A 19,431-nucleotide genomic window follows, 5' to 3' on the forward strand; every position below is an offset into this window, starting at 1 on the left:
CATTTTCTTGCATACAATCTTTAGTTAGATTTGCAAGGAGATCTGTTAAAACATATTATGGGAAAGGTTTTTAGCCCTGAAGGGGGCAAGCACAGAGATGAGAAAATGCAAATTGCCAAGCCAGCATGCCCATTTTATGGCACCATTCTGCCCCCAGGTTTTTTCTCAAAGGTGGCATGGCGGGGGGTCAGGGGGTCGGGGAGAACGGGGTGGTGGCAGGGCTACCTGCGTATAAGAGGCAGGTGGCCAGTTGAGCTTGTTAAAAGCCTATTAAGGCCAATTATCAGAGGCCACCCAGTGGCAGTTATGGTGGCCAGTCCTCCAGGCAGTCTTTGAGGCCCTCCTCACCTGCCTGGATTCAGCTGCAGCCACAGGCTTCCCTCGAATTGGGTTCCCCAACCACAGTGGTGGGCCAGCTGCTAAGGACAGTTTTTATTTTCATTTTTTTTAAGTTAACGAAGTTGGAGAGAGGGCACTTCCAACTTGGGTGCTTGCTCTCTCTTTCTTACCTGTAAAGGCAGCCTGTTGTGTCTTCAATGCTGGAGAATGTCTCCAGCTCCAAGATTCACTGTCAATTGCACAGAAAGCCTGCCCTCTGGCCATTAACTGGCCAGTTCGGGAAATATCACTGCTAGGTGACTGTTCTTCATGCAGTATGGCTTCTGACTCCCATTTGACCCTGATGTTGAGAGTCCTGGAGCCCAGAAGGAAAATCCTGCCCGTAGGTTCTTTAAATTATGTATTCCATTCATCTTCCAAAGTCAGGCAGTGTTACAGAGGTGGAAACAGGTGGGAAAATATCTGATTGTAAGCTCAACTCAGGGCCCAGTATGGCACTGAGGTTACAAACAATCTGGTTCAGTCTCAGACTTTTGCCAGGGAGAGGAATGAAGTCAGTAGCTAGGGAAGAGAGTTAGTAATGGGGACAGAAGACAATAGCTTCAGTCTTCCCAATATTTAATAGAAGGAAATTTCTACTCACCCAGTCAGATTAGCAGTCTGATAATTTAGCGAGTGGAGGAATCAAGAGACTTGGTGATGAGATAGAGCTAGCAGGGTGTCGTCAGCGTACAGATACTTTCGGAAGATGTCGCCATTGGGGAACATGTGGGTGAGAAATAGAAGGAGGGGAAGAATAGATCCTTTGAGGGACACCAGAGTATTGGTGGGGGAGTAGGAAGAGAAGAAGAGAACAAGTGATACTCCGGCTACAATTAGATAAGAATGGAACCATGTGAGAGGAGTCCCACCAAGCTGGATGACAGTGGAAAGGCATTGGAGGAGGATGGAGTGATCAGCCATGTCAAAGCCTGCAGACAGGTTGAGAAGGATGAGGAGGAAAAGCGTGCCTTTGTTTCAGAAGATGTCATTTGTGTACTATGGCAGGAGTCAGAAACATGATTGGAGGGATTCAAACATGGAGTTCCGGGATAGATGGGAATGATTTTGGAGGCGACAACACGTTCAAAGACTTTGGAGAGGAAAGAGAGGTTAGAGATGGGTGGTAGTTAGCAAGGACACTGGGAGTCAAGGATTGGCTATTTGAGGAGAGGGGTAATGACAGCAGATTTAAAGGAGACAGGAACGACACATGAGGAGAGAGAACCATTAAAAATATCAATTAACATGAGAACCAGGAAAGGGAAATTGGGTGGTCAGCAATTTAGTGGGAAGAGGGTCGAGGGAGCATGAGGTGGATCTCATGGACAAGATAAGCCCAGCGAGGGCATGAGCGGAGATAGGAGAGAAACTAGAGCAATATGCAAGCTCAGGGCTAAGGCAGTCGGGAACTTTAGAGGAAGTTTGGCTCTGGGGGCCAGTAGAAGGGAGGGACACATGGCAGAATTAGCTGATTAGATGGTGTCAACCTTAGTGACAAAGAAATCCTTGTACTCATTTTTGGAAGTGAGGGTGAGGAAAACAGGGGAGAGCAGTTTAAGAATATGGTTTGCAATAGAGAAAAGAAACTGGGAGTTATCTTTGCATTCCAGGGTGATGTTGAAATAGTGAGCAGTTTTAGCACATGGGAGTAGGAACCGATAGTGCTTTACATGGTCCAGCCAGATTGGCAGTGGATGGCTAAACCAATTATCTGCCATATCCTTTCAAATTGTCTTAAGGGAGCGGAGAGGAGGGCTGTATCGGTTTTGGAAAGCAGTTGACATTTGTGCGATTGTGCCCCAGTATTACTCACTGCTTCTAGAATAAAAGGGAGAAACAAAATATGCCACAGTAATGAAATGGTTCAATTTCTCTGCATCTTTTATCTTTTTAAAAAGGTTATTGAAGCTTTATCATGAAGACCTTTGATGTAGATACCTTCTATATAGAACTCCAAATATAATACAAATGTGTTGATGATCAGTATTTTTGATTTTAGTAAACAGTATAGTTTATCACAGAAACAGAAAATGCTGGAAAAACTCAGCAGGTCTAACAGCATCTGTGGAGAGAAAAAAAAAGAGTTAACGTTTCGTGTCCTTATGACTCTTCTTCAGAGCAGAGTCATAAGAACTCGAAATGTTAACTCTTTTTTTTTCTCTCCACAGATGCTGTTAGACCTGCTGAGTTTTTCCAGCATTTTCTGTTTTTGTTTCAGATTTCCAGCATCTGCAGTATTTTGCTTTTATCTTAGTTTATCACAGTGTATTTTTTATGTTACCTCTTACAATCTGTACATTGCATCTTTGTTACAGCCCTACAGGATTTTCAACACATGGCTAGGAGATCCTTCAAAAAGTCTCATGTTTTCTGAAGTACTTAATGTTATTAGGAGAGAAAAACTCTTGGACAACGTCATTGAAAGTGGCAAGGTCCTATTACAGGGTCTTAAGGATTTACAGGTAACAATTAGTGTACTTGAAGACCTGCAATAAGGAAATGTAAAATAATTGCCTTACTTTACAGTTGGTTATCTCATTTATGCTGTTTTGTTTTACATCCAGTTCTTAATGTATTGAGATGCAATATGTATTATTCACCTGAAATGTTTTGAGAATTTATTTAACAAGCGTTGTTACAGTTATTCAATTGAAATTGTAATTGCTGCATTTGGAATGAGGTGGTTCATTGGAACACCAACACAGAGCGGTGTGCCACATGACACTGTGACATGATTAGGAACTCGGGGTCGATACGAAATATAGCTATTTTATATTTTACATTTTGTAAAATCAATGCTAGTTCCTGAAGTTAGCTGCAAGCCAAATTTAAAACTCCTATGACTTGCTAAGACCAACTGCCAGGAAGACCTGTTTTAGTGTGTCAGTTTTGGTAAATCTCAGCAGTTTTGTATTTAACTTTCAGGCAATTGTTTGGAATTCTTACATCTGGAATGTGGCAATTCTAGCATAGTATAAAATTACTGTAAATCACGAAAAATATTATTGTGAGGGGCATTGAGCAGAGACCCAAGTGATTCCTGCAATTTGATATCCTTCATGGCTATTCTGCGTGGTATTGTTGGAAATCTAAAAACAATTAATGCCTCAGTCCTCTTGGATTCCTCTCATTACCCATGTAAAAGTTAGCCCCTTAACTTTGTTCCTGAAAAAAAAGTCTCAAAAATTCAACTTTCACAAGAGTAGACCCATCAAATGTAGGATATTATAAAGTAGGGTATGACTGGTCCTGGAAGGTGTCATTTTTGACCCCATTAAATATCATGGCTTCAAATTAAACAAGGTAATCAAATCTTCTACTGATCATCAATTAAACCCCTCCCACTCTCCAACTGCCTGAACTGACAAATCAGTACTCCTTCATGTTGAACATTATTTGGTGGAAGCTCCGAGGGAAGCAAAGACATAAAGTGGTCTCTAGCAGGGTGACTGAACTAATGGCAGAGTCCTGATGGATGTAAATTCCAAACAGGCCTGTGAAAAGGTGGTGAAGGAACTAATACAAAAAGGACATTGCCCTCACTAACCTACCTGTCACAAACACATCTGTACCCAATAATATTGGTAGAAGTGATCGTTAACTGAACAATCCTTGTAAAGACAAAATCTTATCTCCATTTGAAGACACCATGAATCACGTAGTGTAGCACTCCTACCATGCTTAAGTGGAACAAACTAAAGACAGATTGAGCAGCCCAATACTGGGCCTAGCATATCCCTCAGTCTTTAATCACCATCAGGGAAAAGGAAGTAAGCCTAATTCAAGGCAGACTGTAGTAAGGGATACCAGGAGCAGCACTAGGCATACCTCAGAATTAGATATAAATATAGTACAGTTATAACACAGAACTACCCATTGCCAAAAACAGCAAGCTATAATAAAACAAAATGGTTCTACACTAAGGGTCACAGAGCTTTGCTCTGATCTATACCACATCCAGTTGGGAATAGCATCAGACAACTAGGCAACAGAAAGAGGCAACTGCAAAAAACATTCCTGGCTTCAGCTGAACTCAGCATGTCCAATCGCTATGTAAATAAAGTTATACTCAAATATGGAAGGTACATCAGATATGAGTACAGGTTTTGAGCAAATCATAAACTTTTTAAAAATAAAAAAAAAATTGAAAGTTCAATCAATTTGCAAGCATACCCAAAACATCTTCACAATCAATTTCAGCGGTGCATTTGTCAAATATATTACTTCCATTGTTTATTGCCATTTTTTATTGCCGTCACATCAACATATTAATGGATTTCAATACTGTGCTCTTTTTCAGGTTCTCTATCCACACATCCTGAATAAAGCCCGGGGGAAAGGGACATTCTGCTCTATAGATGCACCCAGTGAAGCAATAAGGAATCAACTTGTCTTGAAAATGAGAAATAAAGGTAGGATGGATCGGTATCAAATGCAAGACAAATTTGATTTATTCAATCTCACATGTTTTAAAATTATAGCACGTTTGTTTTTGCCTTGAAATTGAGATTCAAAAATGCAGTATAGTAACACCAGAGTGGGGGCAGCCATGAAGCTGTAAATCAATCTATACTGAGGTAAAATTTCTTCTCCCCTAGTGGATGGAGTAGCTTCTGTAGATGGGGCAGAATCCTGCTACATCAAATCCCCATCTCTTTGTCTATGGGTAGAATTTCCCCCCCACCTTGAGGGGGTTGTATGGGGGCGTGCGGGCACAGACCCGATCGGCGCTCCCGATTGTGTTCGCGCTGCCATTTTATGTGAGCAGGCCAATTAAGACCCACCCAGTGACACCCGCCCTGAGCAGGCGGGAGGGGGTTCCCTGAGTCGGGGCCTGCGCTCTTTCGCGCGCATGTGCAGAAATCTCCCTGAGGCACGGAGCTGCCTCAGGGAGATTAGGTTAAGTTCCAAAACTTTTAATAAAGAAAAAAAATTTTAAGACATGTCCCCTCATGTGACAGTGTCACACGAGCTAGGACATGTCAATCAACTTTAATGAAAAAACGTATTTAATTTATATACCCTTCATGAAACCTCATCCCGCCTGTGGATGAGGTTCCATGAAAAATGTGAAGGCCGCCTGGGCTCTTCGCCTGCCCACCAACCTTAAGGTAGGACGGGCAGCTCAGGTAATTGCTTAATTGCCTTTTTAAATGGCCTTTACTGGCCTTTGACAATCTGGCGGGTGCAGAGCTGACTCGGCTGCGCACCCGCCGAACTGAAAATCTAAATGATGCGCGGTGACATCAGGACGCATGCCTAACGTCACTCCGCGTCATTTTACGCCTTGCCGAGCGGGCCCCACCCCTGCTTGCCGAGCCAAGGATTCAGCCCTTTATGTCAGTTTCTGGCCAATGGTAGAGACACAGTGCACCTGCCAACTAACAGGTGGGAATATAACAACTCATGCAGATGAGGGAAATGCATCACAATCATGTCAAAATTATCACATCTTGCATTGCTAAAGGCTCAAGGAGTGGATGTTAAGACGCAAAAAGTCCTGCTGTAATCCGATGAAAAATGGAGCCTTTCTTCCAAATATAAAGGAAGTATTGCCGAGATAATAGAGGCATTGGTAGGAATATTCCAGAACTCACTGGGTTCCAGGAGGGTCCTGGCGGATTGGAAAACTGTTAATGTGATGCCCCTGTTCAAGAAGGGAGGGAGACAAAAAGCAGGAAACTATCGGCCAGCCAGCCTAACATCTGTTGTTGGGAAAATGCTAGAGTCCATTATTAAGGAAGAAATAGCAGGACATTTAGAAAAGCTTAACGCAATCAAACAGAGTCAACAAAGTTTTGTGAAAGGGAAATCATATTTGACAAATTTGCTAAAGTTCTTTGAGGATATAACAAGCAGAGCTGATAAAGGGAAACAGTAGATGTAGTGTATTTGGATTTCCAGAAGGCATTCAATAAGGTGCCACATAAAAGGTTATTGCACAAGATAGTAGCCCTCGGTATTGGGGGTAATATATTAGCATGGATTGAGGACTGGTTAACACACAGAAGAGAGAGTTGGGATTAATGGGTCTTTTTCAGGTTGGAAAGACATAACTAGTGGAGTGCCACAAGGATCAGTCCTAGGACCTCAATTATTTACTATCTATATTAATGACCTCGAGGAGAAGGCAGAGTGTAATATATCCAAATTTGCTGATGATACAGAAATAGGTGGGAGGGCATGTTGTGATGAGGACATAAGGAATCTGCAAGGGGATATAGATAGGTTGAGTGAGTGGGCAAAAACTTGGCAGATGGAGTTTAATGTAGGAAAGTGTGAAGTCATGTACTTTGGTAGGAAAAATCAAAAGGCAGACTATTATTTAAATGGAGAGAGACTCCAAAAAAGTGCAGCACAGAGGGATCTGGGTGTTCTTGAGCATGAAACACAAAAAGTTAGTATGCAGGTGCAGCAAGTGATTATGAAAGCAAATGGAATTTTGGCCTGTATTGCTAGGGGGTTGGAGTTTAAAAATAGGGAAGTCTTGTTACAACTGTACAGGATGCTGGTGAGGCCACACCTGGAGTACTGTGTACAGTTTTGGTCCCCGTATTTAAGAAAGGATATACTGGCATTGGAGGCAGTTCAAAAGAGATTCACTAGGCTGAGTCCTGGGATGAAGGGGTTGATTTTTCAAGAACAGCTAAACAGGTTAGGCCTTTATTGATTAGAGTTTAGAAGAATGAGGGGTGATCTTATTGAAACATGCAAGATTCTGAGGAGGCTTGACAGGGGAGATGTTGAGAAGATGTTTCCACTAGTGGGGGAATCTCAAACTAGGGGACAGAGTTACAAAATAAGGGTACACTCATTTAAAACTGAGATGCGAAGGAATTTCCTCTCTCAGAGGGTAGTGAATGTCTGGATTCTCTACCCCAGAGAGTTAGATCACTAAAAGTATTTAAAGAGGTACATCGATTTTTGAAATATTGGAGAGTTGAGGGCTATGAGGAGCTGGCACAAAAGAGTTGAGGCCTGGGGCAGATAAGCCATGACTTTATTGAACAGCAGGGCAGGCTTGAGGGGCCGAATGGCCTACACCTGCTCCTATTTCTTATGTTCTTATGTAAATCAGAGCTAGGACAGCTCTGCTATATCATGATGCCACCCATGCCCTGAGGTGGGAACCCAGTGGCGCTGTGGGTGTCTATCCAATGTATGTAAATAACCCTGGAAAGTGAACCAGAATGGAATCTGTGGACTGAAACTTCCAACCCACTCTATACATGTTCCACCCCCAAAACCTTGCAAAAGAATTTCAAGAGTACTTTCTTTACTTAAATGTACTAAGCTAGACCAAATAAACAATTGATCCGGAATTGTTATTCTATGAGTTTGACCACTGACTTTTCTCCCATTAGGTATTGTACTTGGTGGCTGTGGGGAAAAGTCCATTCGTTTCCGTCCTGCTTTGGTGTTCAGGCCACACCATGCAAATCTCTTCCTTAATGTTTTCAGTGATATTCTGGCTGCCCACAAATAAAAATGTGAAGCAGCAGGCAGCACAAAAGAATCAACAGCCCACAATCATGCTGTTCAATAGATTGCAATCTAGTGATCTTACAAATTATGTAACCATTTGTTCAGTGTTGATATCTACCATTTCCACCAGTACTTTAAAAATCAATAAATAAGGGTAAGTTTGACCTCTATAGCTAATTCAAATGTGTAATTATTGTAACATTTAACATTCTATTCCACTAATGTGAATATACATCTAATAACGTTACAAGAAATCAGTGTTAATTTTCCATTGTCAGATGCCTTGGGTGTAATGGTGTAAGTTGAACAATATTCCATTTATGTAACTTCAGTTTCATAATTAATCTGGTAAACATTTTTGTAATTTTTACTGATATTTTGTATCACATGACAGGTGTCAATTAATGGCATTCATGACATACAATAGGATATTTGCTATCTGTTCTAAAATGCTCCATATACTACTTTGTGAATTAATGGTGGATTATGTCAAAATCATTTCTGTTCAATTGAAACACATTATGCATTTACTATGTTAAATAACCAGAAAGCCTAGTTGTTTGAGTAAGATGTGTCTTAAGCTTGATCAGTTCACCATATATAGAAATTGAGATAAATTTATTCACCATGGCCATCTATATATCCCAATAAAACCCAGTTTCTTCAAATGTTATATATTATTGAAAAAGGTTATCTAGAATTGTACCCTACGTTTTCATTAAACTAATAGAGTACATTTATTGTTGGTGTTTTTTGTGTAAGCAAGAGAAATATTAGTGTTGGAAAAAGGAACGTTTTAGCAATTTTATTTCCAGTCAGTCTTATACTGGCATCACACATTCATAGAGCAGATATGATGTAGATTATGTGCAGATTTTTTAGAAATTGTATTTGCTGTTTTTGGGTCACAGTACAATAGAGTAAAAGGTACGTACTTTGAGGGTCTGACAGTGTATGAAGTAACCTTTTACCTTTGACTCTTGTTCGAACACGAGAATTACGAAAAATAAGGAGACAACACTCAAAGCTCAAATTAAACACTAATGTCTTTACTAGATTTTGTAAGAATACTAGTTAACAACACAATTCACTTGTTACAATATACCCATTAGCTATATACTCATTAGCAATATACCTGTTAGCAATACATCCATTAGTCACAAATACGTTACAAGAAATCATACATACGATCAACAGCAAGCAGTCAACCTCCGGCCAATTGTTCCTCCCAGCAGCTGACCACTACTTATGCTAAGCACCAAATAACTCTTTGAAATGATCTTTATACCCTTCTTTGCAAGGTGGGCAACATGTTTCATTGACAAGATCGTATTATCCTAACAAAAATCGAGCTTAAGCTACAGTTGTCCAATGAGGCGTACAATTCTTTGTCCAAACCTCAATATTAGATACTTCTTAACAATGTGCATATGTTCAAAACATATTTTAGTAAGTCCCTATTCCTCATGCCTTTGCAGAATCTTTATCAGTCCTTCTTTCCTGGTCAACTGGCAATAAAACAATTCAAGTCTCTTAAGATTATGACTACTTATCAACTGTTTCCTGGAGAATTAAACAAAGTCCACCTGACAAAGTATATAAACTAAATATGTCTGCTCATCTCCCTGCACTTCAAAAGGAGATATTGTCAATCAATGTCAGCTTGTAGCCTTCAAAACGCTTAAGACCGACTGAATTAGCATTTTTAAAACCTATCAATCCATTATCTTCGTATCCCAGACATGATGATCTCTCTAGGTTTTTTGTATTTGTAAAACATCTGCAGAGTTCTGACTTGACATTAAAGCGAAGCGTAGCTTTTAAACATAAAAACAAAAAGCTAAAAGCTACTGCGGATGCTGGAAATCCAAAACAAAAACAGAATTACCTGGAAAAACTCAGCAGGTCTGGCAGCATCGGCGGAGAAGAAATCAGTTAACGTTTCGAGCCTTCATGGCCCTTCGGCAGAACTGAAGCATAGTTAGAAGAAGGGAGAAATATAAATTGGTTTAAGGTGGGTGGGGGGGGGGGCGGGGGGGTGGGGGGAGAGACACATAGACACATTGAGGGTGTGGGACAACGGTTCAGTTCTGACAGTTGACTGAAATTGGTTGTTGGAAGGCCATCAGGGCTGGGACAAAGACATTTGTTGGATGTTGAGATTGATTAATTTGCTGTTTCTGTCTGAACTCAAAGGTACTTAGAGGCTTTCCCATATCTAATGACACATGAGGCAGACAAAGCACAGGTGCTTTTGTCCATTTCCATAGCTAATTTTTCATGGAAAGGTCACTAGCCTATCACCAGAGGCAGTAACTTGAGGTACGCCACTTCACATTAAGGATGGTCGACCAGGAGACTGTCCTGCTCTTACTGCCTGCCATAGGCGTGTTGGAAGAATCTACAGGTTGGTAATCATCTCCACAATCACCACACCCTCAATGTGTCTCTCCCCCCCCACCCCCCACCCACCTTAAACCAATTTATATTTCTCCCTTCTTCTAACTATGCTTCAGTTCTGCCGAAGGGCCATGAAGGCTCGAAACGTTAACTGATTTCTTCTCCGCCGATGCTGCCAGACCTGCTGAGTTTTTCCAGGTAATTCTGTTTTTGTTTTAGCTTTTAAACATGTTTGTTTATTGGTTTTAATTCACTTTACAGCTTTTATGCCTGTTGCTAAACATTCCAAAGCTTTTACTGTCATGTGTCACTGCCTTTGTAATCAGTGATGGACAACACCATCTTGTAGCTGTTACATCCTGCATACAACATAGCTTTTTGTATTTAATTTAAACTATCAATATTCCTGGGTTGGATAGCCTCAAAAGTCTCAGAATCACACAGTGCAGAAGAGGCCCTTCAGCCCATCGAGTCTGTACCGACACGTGAGAAACACCTGACCTACCTACCTAATCCCATTTCCCAGCACTTGGCATGTCATAACATTCAAGGCTATGGGCCAAGTGCTCATCCAGGTACTTTTTAAAGGACGTGAGGCAACCCATCTCCACCACCCTCCCAGGCAGTGCATTCCAGACCGTCACCACCCTCTGCGTAAAAATGTTTTTCCTCACATCCCCCCTAAACCTCCTGCACCTCACCTTGAACTTATGTCCCCTCGTGACTGACCCTTCAACTAAGGGGAACAGCTGCTCCCTATCCATCCTGTCCATGCCCCTCATAATCTTGTACACTAATTTTGATTGAAATAATTTTACCATTTCTTACAACGGTTCAGTTCTGACAGTTGACTGAAATTGGTTGTTGGAAGGCCATCAGGGCTGGGACAAAGACATTTGTTGGATGTTGAGATTGATTAATTTGCTGTTTCTGTCTGAACTCAAAGGTACTTAGAGGCTTTCCCATATCTAATGACACATGAGGCAGACAAAGCACAGGTGCTTTTGTCCATTTCCATAGCTAATTTTTCATGGAAAGGTCACTAGCCTATCACCAGAGGCAGTAACTTGAGGTACGCCATTTCACATTAAGCATGGTCGACCAGGAGACTCTCCTGCTCTTACTGCCTGCCATAGGCGTGTTGGAAGAATCTACAGGTTGGTAATCAACCCATTTAGCCATGTTATGAACGCACCTTCTGTGACCATCAAGTCCTGGAGTGGAACTCGAAGCTCTGGGTTCTAATTCAGAGACAGGGCATTATGAAATGTGCCACAAGACCTCCCTCAAATGTACTGGAAGCCTCTTGTTCAGTAATCCCAGACTCTATTTGGTTGTGGGCTAAAATTAGCAATATGTGAAATCATCTCCAAAATGGCTGCTCACTGGGGCTTTTGAATAATTGTTATCAGCATGGGATTTGGCAACATGAGGGAAATAAATAAAAATCCATCTTGTAATGCTTAGATTTGTTAGCAAATACCCAATCTGCTTCAAGAACTCTGGATAAATGTTAGCAATCCAACAGATTTTAATTTATTGCCCAAAAAATAGCCCCAAAAGAAAACTAACCAGCCATGTTATAAAATTGGGCCCTGTGGCCTCATTCTTTTAGGTGCTAAGCAGTCTCCTAATGCTTGAAACCTGGTATCCAAGATACACAGCACACTTCTGACGGGAAGTGCATTTGACGACATCTTGGTAAAGGGGTGTGCACATGCACACTTAATGACTGTCGGCAGCATGCAGAGCAGGTAGATTGTCAATCAGTGTGCAATGTTGATCGGATGCCAGTATTGCCATTTTCAGATGCCACACTCCAGCCTATTCCCTTATCCTCGCACAGCTGAACATGATGTATAATTGCATGAATCCACCTGTAAGGAACATATCCTTTTATTTCTGTTGGACTGTCGTAAAGAACATTTCTTTTTATTTTCTGTTCGATTGTGGATTAAAATTACAATGGCTGCAGTTTGAAAGACATGTCCACTGGAACAGGGTGAGAGATATATAAATGTTGCAGTCCTGGAACACAGTGTGCCATGAAAGACAGGATGGTGCCGGAAAGGAGTCCTGGACCAAGGGCAACAGTGGCAAAACCTGGCAACAATGTTTTGATTAGCTCTTGACCAAGTGACCAGGTTTTGTGTGAGAGCAGTGCAACAAAATAGCTCCTAGCCTGAAAGAAAAAGACCTAAAACCTCTTCCTCCTGTATGTGGAAGATTCCAGTAATTCCACAATAATAGCTAGCTGGTTTTTCTGCTCCTATCTCTATAATCTGCTCTCTCTCTCTCTGAGAACCCCTGTCAAGAGGCAAAGGGGAAAATCACTGTTAGAGACATTGAAAATCACTGTTAGAGACATTGAAAAGCAAGTGCTCAACCAGTGAACTAAACACTGAATATGCTGGAAGACCACCTCATGTCATCAAAACTGAAAGGAATTTGGAAGACATCAAACAAAATCAGTCCATCGAATCCTGTACTCCAGAATTAGTGCTATTGGACTGTCTTATCCCATCCTTAAAGTCCATGTTTTTGTGTGTATAAGGATTCAAGAAGGGGTAAAGTTTAGGTTATAGAGTTAGAAATTAGCAGTTCATTTTTTTTTGCCACTGGTTAATGACAGTTTGTTCAATAAACAGTTCTTCACTTATTAAGTTTACAAACCTGGTGCTCGTATTCTGTTAACCTAAATTAAACAGTTGAGTAGAATTGGGGCAGTCTGATGATTTGGTCAAACTTTTCACATTTGTCGCGGCTCAGGGAATAGTAGGGTTTGATATTACAGCGCACTATCCCCAGTGATTCGTGACAGCCCCCTACCAGTGTCATTGAAAGAGATCATGAACCATTTACAGGTTATTTTCTGGATTATTTCTTTTAGCGGCTGATACTTGGAATTGGAACTTTAGAATTAGAACAGCAGAGAATAACTAAAAAGTCAATCAGGAGAAATTAGAGTATAAGAGGAAGCTAGCTAGAAATGTAAAAATGAATAGCAAGAGTTTCTCTAGGTATTTAAAAAGGAAAAGAGTGAGTAAAGTGAGTGCCGGTCCTCTAGAGCGTGAGAACGGGGAGTTAATAGTAGATAATAAGGAAATGGCAGATGAAATGAATAAATATTTTGCTTCTGTGTTCACTATAGAAGACACAAAAACATTCCAGTAATAGCTGTAAATCAGGTGGTGGAAGGGAGAGGGGAACTTAGTGAAATTACAATCACAAGAGAAGCAGTACTGAGCAAACTGATGGAGCTGCGGGCTGACTAGTCTCCGGGTTCTGATGGACTTTGTCCTAGGGTCTTAAAAGAGGAGGCTAATGAGGTAACAGGTGTGTTCATGTTAATTTTCCAAAATTCACTAGATTCTGGAAAGGTTCCATCAGCCTGGAAGGTAACAAATATAACCCTCTATTCAAGAAGGGAGGGAGGCAGAAAACTGGAAACTATGTGGGGAGTTGTCCCAGATTTGCACTAAGTGCCGCAGCAGGCGTGAAAAAGTTGTTTTACCCGCTGGCTGCAATGGTTTTTGCGCCATATCGTCCCATTCCTGGCATGCCCCGCCTCATTAATAATGCATTCATGGGAAACACACCAGATCACTGTCAGGGCGGCCTCTGATTCACCCGCCCTGTCATCTCAGGCCTTCAATAATTCGGGCGCCATATGTAAAGGGTGCCCCCTACACAGAGCTAGCATGCTCTAAGGGCTCAAAAGCTGCTGGAAAGTCATGGCTGCCAAATGAAAGAAACACACTGCCTCCAAATTTAGCGATGTCTCCCTTGGGCGTCAATTAGACACTGTGGAGGCCCACTGTGAAGTCCTCTATCCTTGCTCTGGGTGAAGACCAGCAAACGAGCTCGCCAATCTGGCAAGGGAGCCGGTGGCAGTGGTGGTCAGCGCCAACTGCCTGTAAAAGAGGACAGCCATCCAGTGCCGAAAGAGGGTGAATGATCTCCTCCATTCTGCCTGGGTAAGTCACTCTTCTCATCACTTTCAACTCGCACTCACAAACTCATCCACAGGGCCCTTACTCACTGCCAGGTCAACAGACATTACATTCATTCTCTCACACATACCTTCATCTGCCCTGCGGACTGTGACCTCATCCTGTCCATGGCACCACTCACCATCTACACATGCCAGGCATCCTTCTCATCTGGCCTGGCAGGTGTCCTGCTTACACTCTCTCCATCTGTATTCATGCAGGACAAGCTGGCACACAACAAAAGGGAGAGGTCGCAGACTGGTGGAGGAATGCCTGACATCAAGGTCCTCACAGACTTTGAAAATAGAGTCATCCAGCTGGCGGGCGACGACCTGGACCTTTCCTGTGCCAGAGGTGGGGTCAGCTGTGCTCATCCAAGTAAGGATGCAGCAGTGCAACATCCAGCAGACAACCATCCTGTGAGTGAGTTCCCCCATTCTGCAGTCCCCTGCCATGCACTAATTATCTCTCCTTGCTTTCACAGGCACATCTGGGAAGCAGCAGAGGGGGTTTAAGACCCAGGGCCTCGAAGCCCCGAAGACACCTTGGAATAAGAATCTGATGACGCCCTCTTTGAAGACCCGTCACAGTGCTCACCCACACCCTCCACTAGTGCAGAGAGACACACCTTGATGGGATTTAGTTCTAGAGTAGCCTTGGAATCACAATCTAGTGAGCACATCGCACTGTCTGATGCACAGCAGGTGGAGGCAGGAACTTCCCAGGTTTCCGGCGCTCGTAGGACTGCTGGAGGCCAAAACTTTGCGAAGTCCAAGTCAGATGAGGAGCCTCTGGACTCATTCATACCTCAGTTGCTGGAGCTGCTCAGGAAAATCAGGAAGGGATGTCCACTGCACTTCTCAGATTGCAAGGCACGATGGAGAAGTCTGCCTGCTTTCAGGCTGAGGTGATAGCGCCGGCATGCCAACGTATTGAGGTCAACACTGGCAGGATGGCGGCCGCCATGGAGACCTTGGTCCTGGACACCAGTCCTGCATTGCTGCGTGGGCTGAACTCCGTTGCTGATGCCATAGTTGGCCTCCAACAGTGTCAACACGAGAGGTGTGGGGCAGCTCGATCTGACTCATTTCCCCATCTCCTCAAGGAGTCAGCCAGGGGCCTTGGGTACCCATAGGGAAGATCATCAATGGGTGCACACCCCAGGGCCATCGACCTAGGTGAATCCTTGGGTGTCCATCCCATCCGACTCCCCTCTTCCTGTGACTCCAGCAGTTCCAGCTCCACAGGCCGAGAGAGTGCCACTGTCACACAGCAGGACCCCGAAAGCAGGCTGGGGTCTTCCAGGTCTCGGCCTTCCAGTGGACGCCCACCAAGGTCATCACCAGACAGGACATAGAAGTCAGCAGGCTACCTCCACCCCCACTTTGGATGTAAGAGGAGCACCAAGACGTAGCAGCAGGGTTAGGAAGGTTAAGAAGATGTAACTCTTTCAAAGTCAAACAATTAAACTAAATTAACAAAATGAGGGATAAAGTAAACACAGCCCCTAAGTTAGGTTAGGTAAAACCAAAGACAAAGTTTAAAGAAAATTTACAAACATCAAATCAAAATGTGATTAAGAGGGTCGATAAAGCACCCCAGTCCCTGCGGTGCCCACCAGGCATGGAAGGCCTCGAGGGTGCCGGCAGACACCGCGTGCTCCCTCTCCAGGGACACCCGGCCGCGAACGTAGCCGCGGAAGAGGGGCAGACAGTCGGGTGGGTTAAGAAGATGTAGCTCTTTTGGAGTCAAACAATTAAACTAAATTAACAAAACGAGGGATAAATTAAACGCAGCCGCTAAGTTAGGGTCACTGCAAAACCAAAGACAAAATTTAAAGGAAACTTACATCAAACCAAAATGTGATTAACAGGTTCGATAAAGCACCTCAGCCCCCTTGGTGCCCACCGGGCACGGAAGGCCTCGAGGGTGCCGGCAGACACCACGTGCTCCCTCTCCAGGGACACCTGGCCGCGAACGTAGCCATGGAAGAGGGGCAGACAGTCGGATGGGTTAAGAAGATGTAACTCTTTTTAGAGTCAACCAATTAAACCAAATTAATAAAATAAGGGATAAATCAAGCACAGCCCTTAAGTCAGGTCAGCTGTAAAACCAAGAACAAAGTTTAAAGGAAACTTACAAACATTAAAACAAAATGTGATTAAAGGCAGTCAAGAAATACGCCATTTGGAAGTCACACCGACATGGGCGGTACATTTGACGTGGGTTGGATGCTTCCAGCAAGTAGGACTTATAATTAGATGTTAAAGTATTGAAATTAGGTTACTGACACATGGCGGCAGCAAACACAGCCCCGCCATTGACGAGTGGAGCGGACGATCGCAAACTGGTTTCACGATGGTGTGAAACTGATTTTTGGCCTTCTCGCCATATTGCCCCTGCACCCACCCACAATGGGGAGATGGGAATGTGGAATTTGAAACACAAACAGATAAGCCTTGATCTTATTGAATGGTTGAGCAGACTCGAGAGGCCAAATGGCCTACTTCTGCTCTATTTCGTCTGCTCGCATGGGAGAATGGGCAGACGCCAAGCAGAACAGGACAAGCTCCTAAAAGAGGGAGGGAGGTGGGAGAAGGGCTCTCAGCAGGATGCCATGTCCACGGAGAGTCTTTAGGGAGCAATTTTCTCCCCACAAACTTCAGTGACAACCAATGTTTGAGGCCGTGACTGAAATGAATTGCTACAGCCATACTGCAACCTCAAAACAGGGCAGGACTGCCCTGCTTACGGTTTTTGACTTTATAAATCTGGCTCCTTCCAGGCTGCTTTGGATGTCTCCCCCCGACAACCTTTGATTCCCCTGCCTAACAAGAATCTATCTACCTCCGTCTTAAAAATATTCAATGACCCCTGCCTCCACTGCCTTCGAAGGCAGAGTTCCAAAGTCGCACAACCCTCAGAGGAAAAAATTCTCCTCACCTCTGTCCTAAAAGGGTGACCCCTAATTTTAAAACTGCCCCCTAGTTCTGGACTCACCCACAACAGGAAACATCCTTTCCACATCCACCTTGTCAAAACCATTCAGGATCTTATGTACATCAATCAAGAAGTAACATCTTTTAAGCTTGCAGTATACTGCTGAATAAGGGAGGTCACGGAGACGCTCTGTAAAAATATAGACAGAAGAGTCATACAGAATCAACATTAACTCCGTTTTTCTCTCCACAGAAGCTGCCAGATCTGCTGAGTTTTTCCAACGTTTCCTGTTGTTTCAGATTTCCAGCATCCATAGTATTTTATTTTATAGCTTTTATTCATCACGCTCCCTCTTGCCAGTGGTACCCCGTGGACATTTTAGAGTGCTAAAAATGCTCTATAAATGTAAATTGATGGTTTCTTCTTATGGAAACTACCTCACTGCCATGAATTCAAGGGTAGAGAGAAAGCTCAAACCACAGCAGTTAGCATCTCAACAGGGTTAATGCCAATTACTGGGCAATGAGACAGTTGTACTTAGCTCATATAATGCTAATAGGGCATATGTTCATCCTGCATAAAATTGTGGACCCAAATGTTTAGGCAGGTCACCTGACTGCTTTCATTGTGGCTTAGTTATTTAAATGTATATGCAAATGTTAACTTTGTCCAACATACTGTTTTACAAATTAAACCAAGAGGCCAGTGAGTGGAATTATTTATTGAAGTCCTCCAAACACTTGCAGAAATTTTTGCTTATCAACTACCTGACCAAACTTAATTGTGAAATAGAAAACCTCAGTCCTATTGTACTGTTTGAACTGTAGAATAATTTCATTTGCTGCATCCCCTGTGTCTCCAAGGGGCATGACATCTTCAACAGGGACATAAAAATCCTTCCTCCTTCCCCAAAAGGAGAGATGTGAAACCTTCAGAATGGTGCCCGATTCATTTAGATACAGCATCCCTATGAAACGTCTTAGATAGTAACTCATGGAATAAAGCATGATTATAGCAAAACCTGATAATCCGGTGATATTAGTAAGCATAGCATATTGTACCTGCTCCTGCAGGTAAAAATAATAAACTGTGGGTAGAAGGGCTACGGTTATGCCAGTCTGAAGTATTTTTAGCTGAGAAATAGCTCTCAAGAATCTTATTCCTTGAAACTTGTAGATCGCTGTGAAATGTTCATTATCTGGGAATTTGGGTTTTGACTGCCCCTGGTGTTCCTGGACATCAGCAGACATTTGCCCATGTTGAATCTGTCCTCCTGCTGTCATATGATTTTCATGTGCTTTGAGATGGAGCTTCGCAACTTGAAGATATGCCACAGGACAAGTCTTGAGCCAACCAAAAATTACTGCCTTTTTTTGGGTACTTGAGGCACACACAGGTAACAAAGATCTTGACTGGCAAGTCATTTGACAAAACCTGAGTATGTTCTTAAAAACCATCACCTGAACAACAAAAAAAAATCAGTCTGTAAATGTTAAGCCTTTAGTGTGGAATTCAAACCTCTACTTTACAAAAAACATCAATGAACTGTTGCTTAAATAAATCACATCTAAGAACTGATATTATAATTAAGCAACAATTAAGAGAATTGTGATTTACAACAAAATCTGAATAGTACATAGAATTATGAATGATTTTAAAATGGCTTAAATTGTCAATGATGCAAACAAGTTTCAAAATTTTTCCAAATAAAATTGTCAGTATTTGAGATTTGGATCAGATATGTGGTCGTTCTTTTGGTACCCCGGATTCAAAAGTATGCAATATTCAGATAAAATATATTTCTTTTTTTTTAAAATAATGCAGCACATTTGATATCACATATAGCTTCACCCTATGAGCCTAGGGTGATCATACATCCCCATTTTCGAGGGTGTTTATATAAAAACAAATGATTGGTCACAGACCTGGAACATTAACTCTGTTTCTCTCCACAGAAGCTGGCATAACCTGCTGAGTATTTCCAACATTGTTTTTTTTATTTCAGATTTCCAGCAACTGCAGTACACTGCTTTTCAACATTATTTATATGGCTGGTCCAGTTAAGTATCAGATCACTGGTAACCGCCAGAATGTTGGTGGTTGCACATGTACACGACAAATGCAAAACAAACATCAATGAACCGCAACCTTCAGATGAGGTACTGTCCCTCTGGACAAATAAAATCCCCAAAACGACTTCCTGCTCACAAGACTAGTCCCCAAATAACCAAAC

General features: G+C 42.5%; 2 protein-coding genes across 3 annotated transcripts in view; one reads left to right on the forward strand and one right to left on the reverse strand.

The window, feature by feature from the left end:
* abat (4-aminobutyrate aminotransferase) overlaps window positions 1-8,602 on the forward strand; it is a 204,893-nt gene extending 196,291 nt beyond the window's left edge. For both annotated transcript variants that reach the window (XM_078558697.1, XM_078558698.1), the window contains exons 14-16: window positions 2,697-2,843; window positions 4,682-4,793; window positions 7,746-8,602. In XM_078558697.1, the coding sequence (XP_078414823.1) occupies window positions 2,697-2,843; window positions 4,682-4,793; window positions 7,746-7,867 (381 nt within the window). In that variant the 3' untranslated portion in view covers window positions 7,868-8,602. The remainder of the gene's footprint in view (window positions 1-2,696; window positions 2,844-4,681; window positions 4,794-7,745) is intronic.
* Window positions 8,603-17,917: 9,315 nt separating this feature from the next.
* On the reverse strand, window positions 17,918-18,448 carry tmem186 (transmembrane protein 186). The gene has a single exon (XM_078557655.1). The coding sequence runs from the start codon at window positions 18,446-18,448 to the stop codon at window positions 17,918-17,920; it is 531 nt and encodes a 176-aa protein (XP_078413781.1).
* Window positions 18,449-19,431: the final 983 nt, after the last annotated feature.

Source organism: Cetorhinus maximus, chromosome 15 (genome assembly GCF_964194155.1).
Source record: "Cetorhinus maximus chromosome 15, sCetMax3.hap1.1, whole genome shotgun sequence".
Taxonomy (NCBI): domain Eukaryota; kingdom Metazoa; phylum Chordata; class Chondrichthyes; order Lamniformes; family Cetorhinidae; genus Cetorhinus; species Cetorhinus maximus.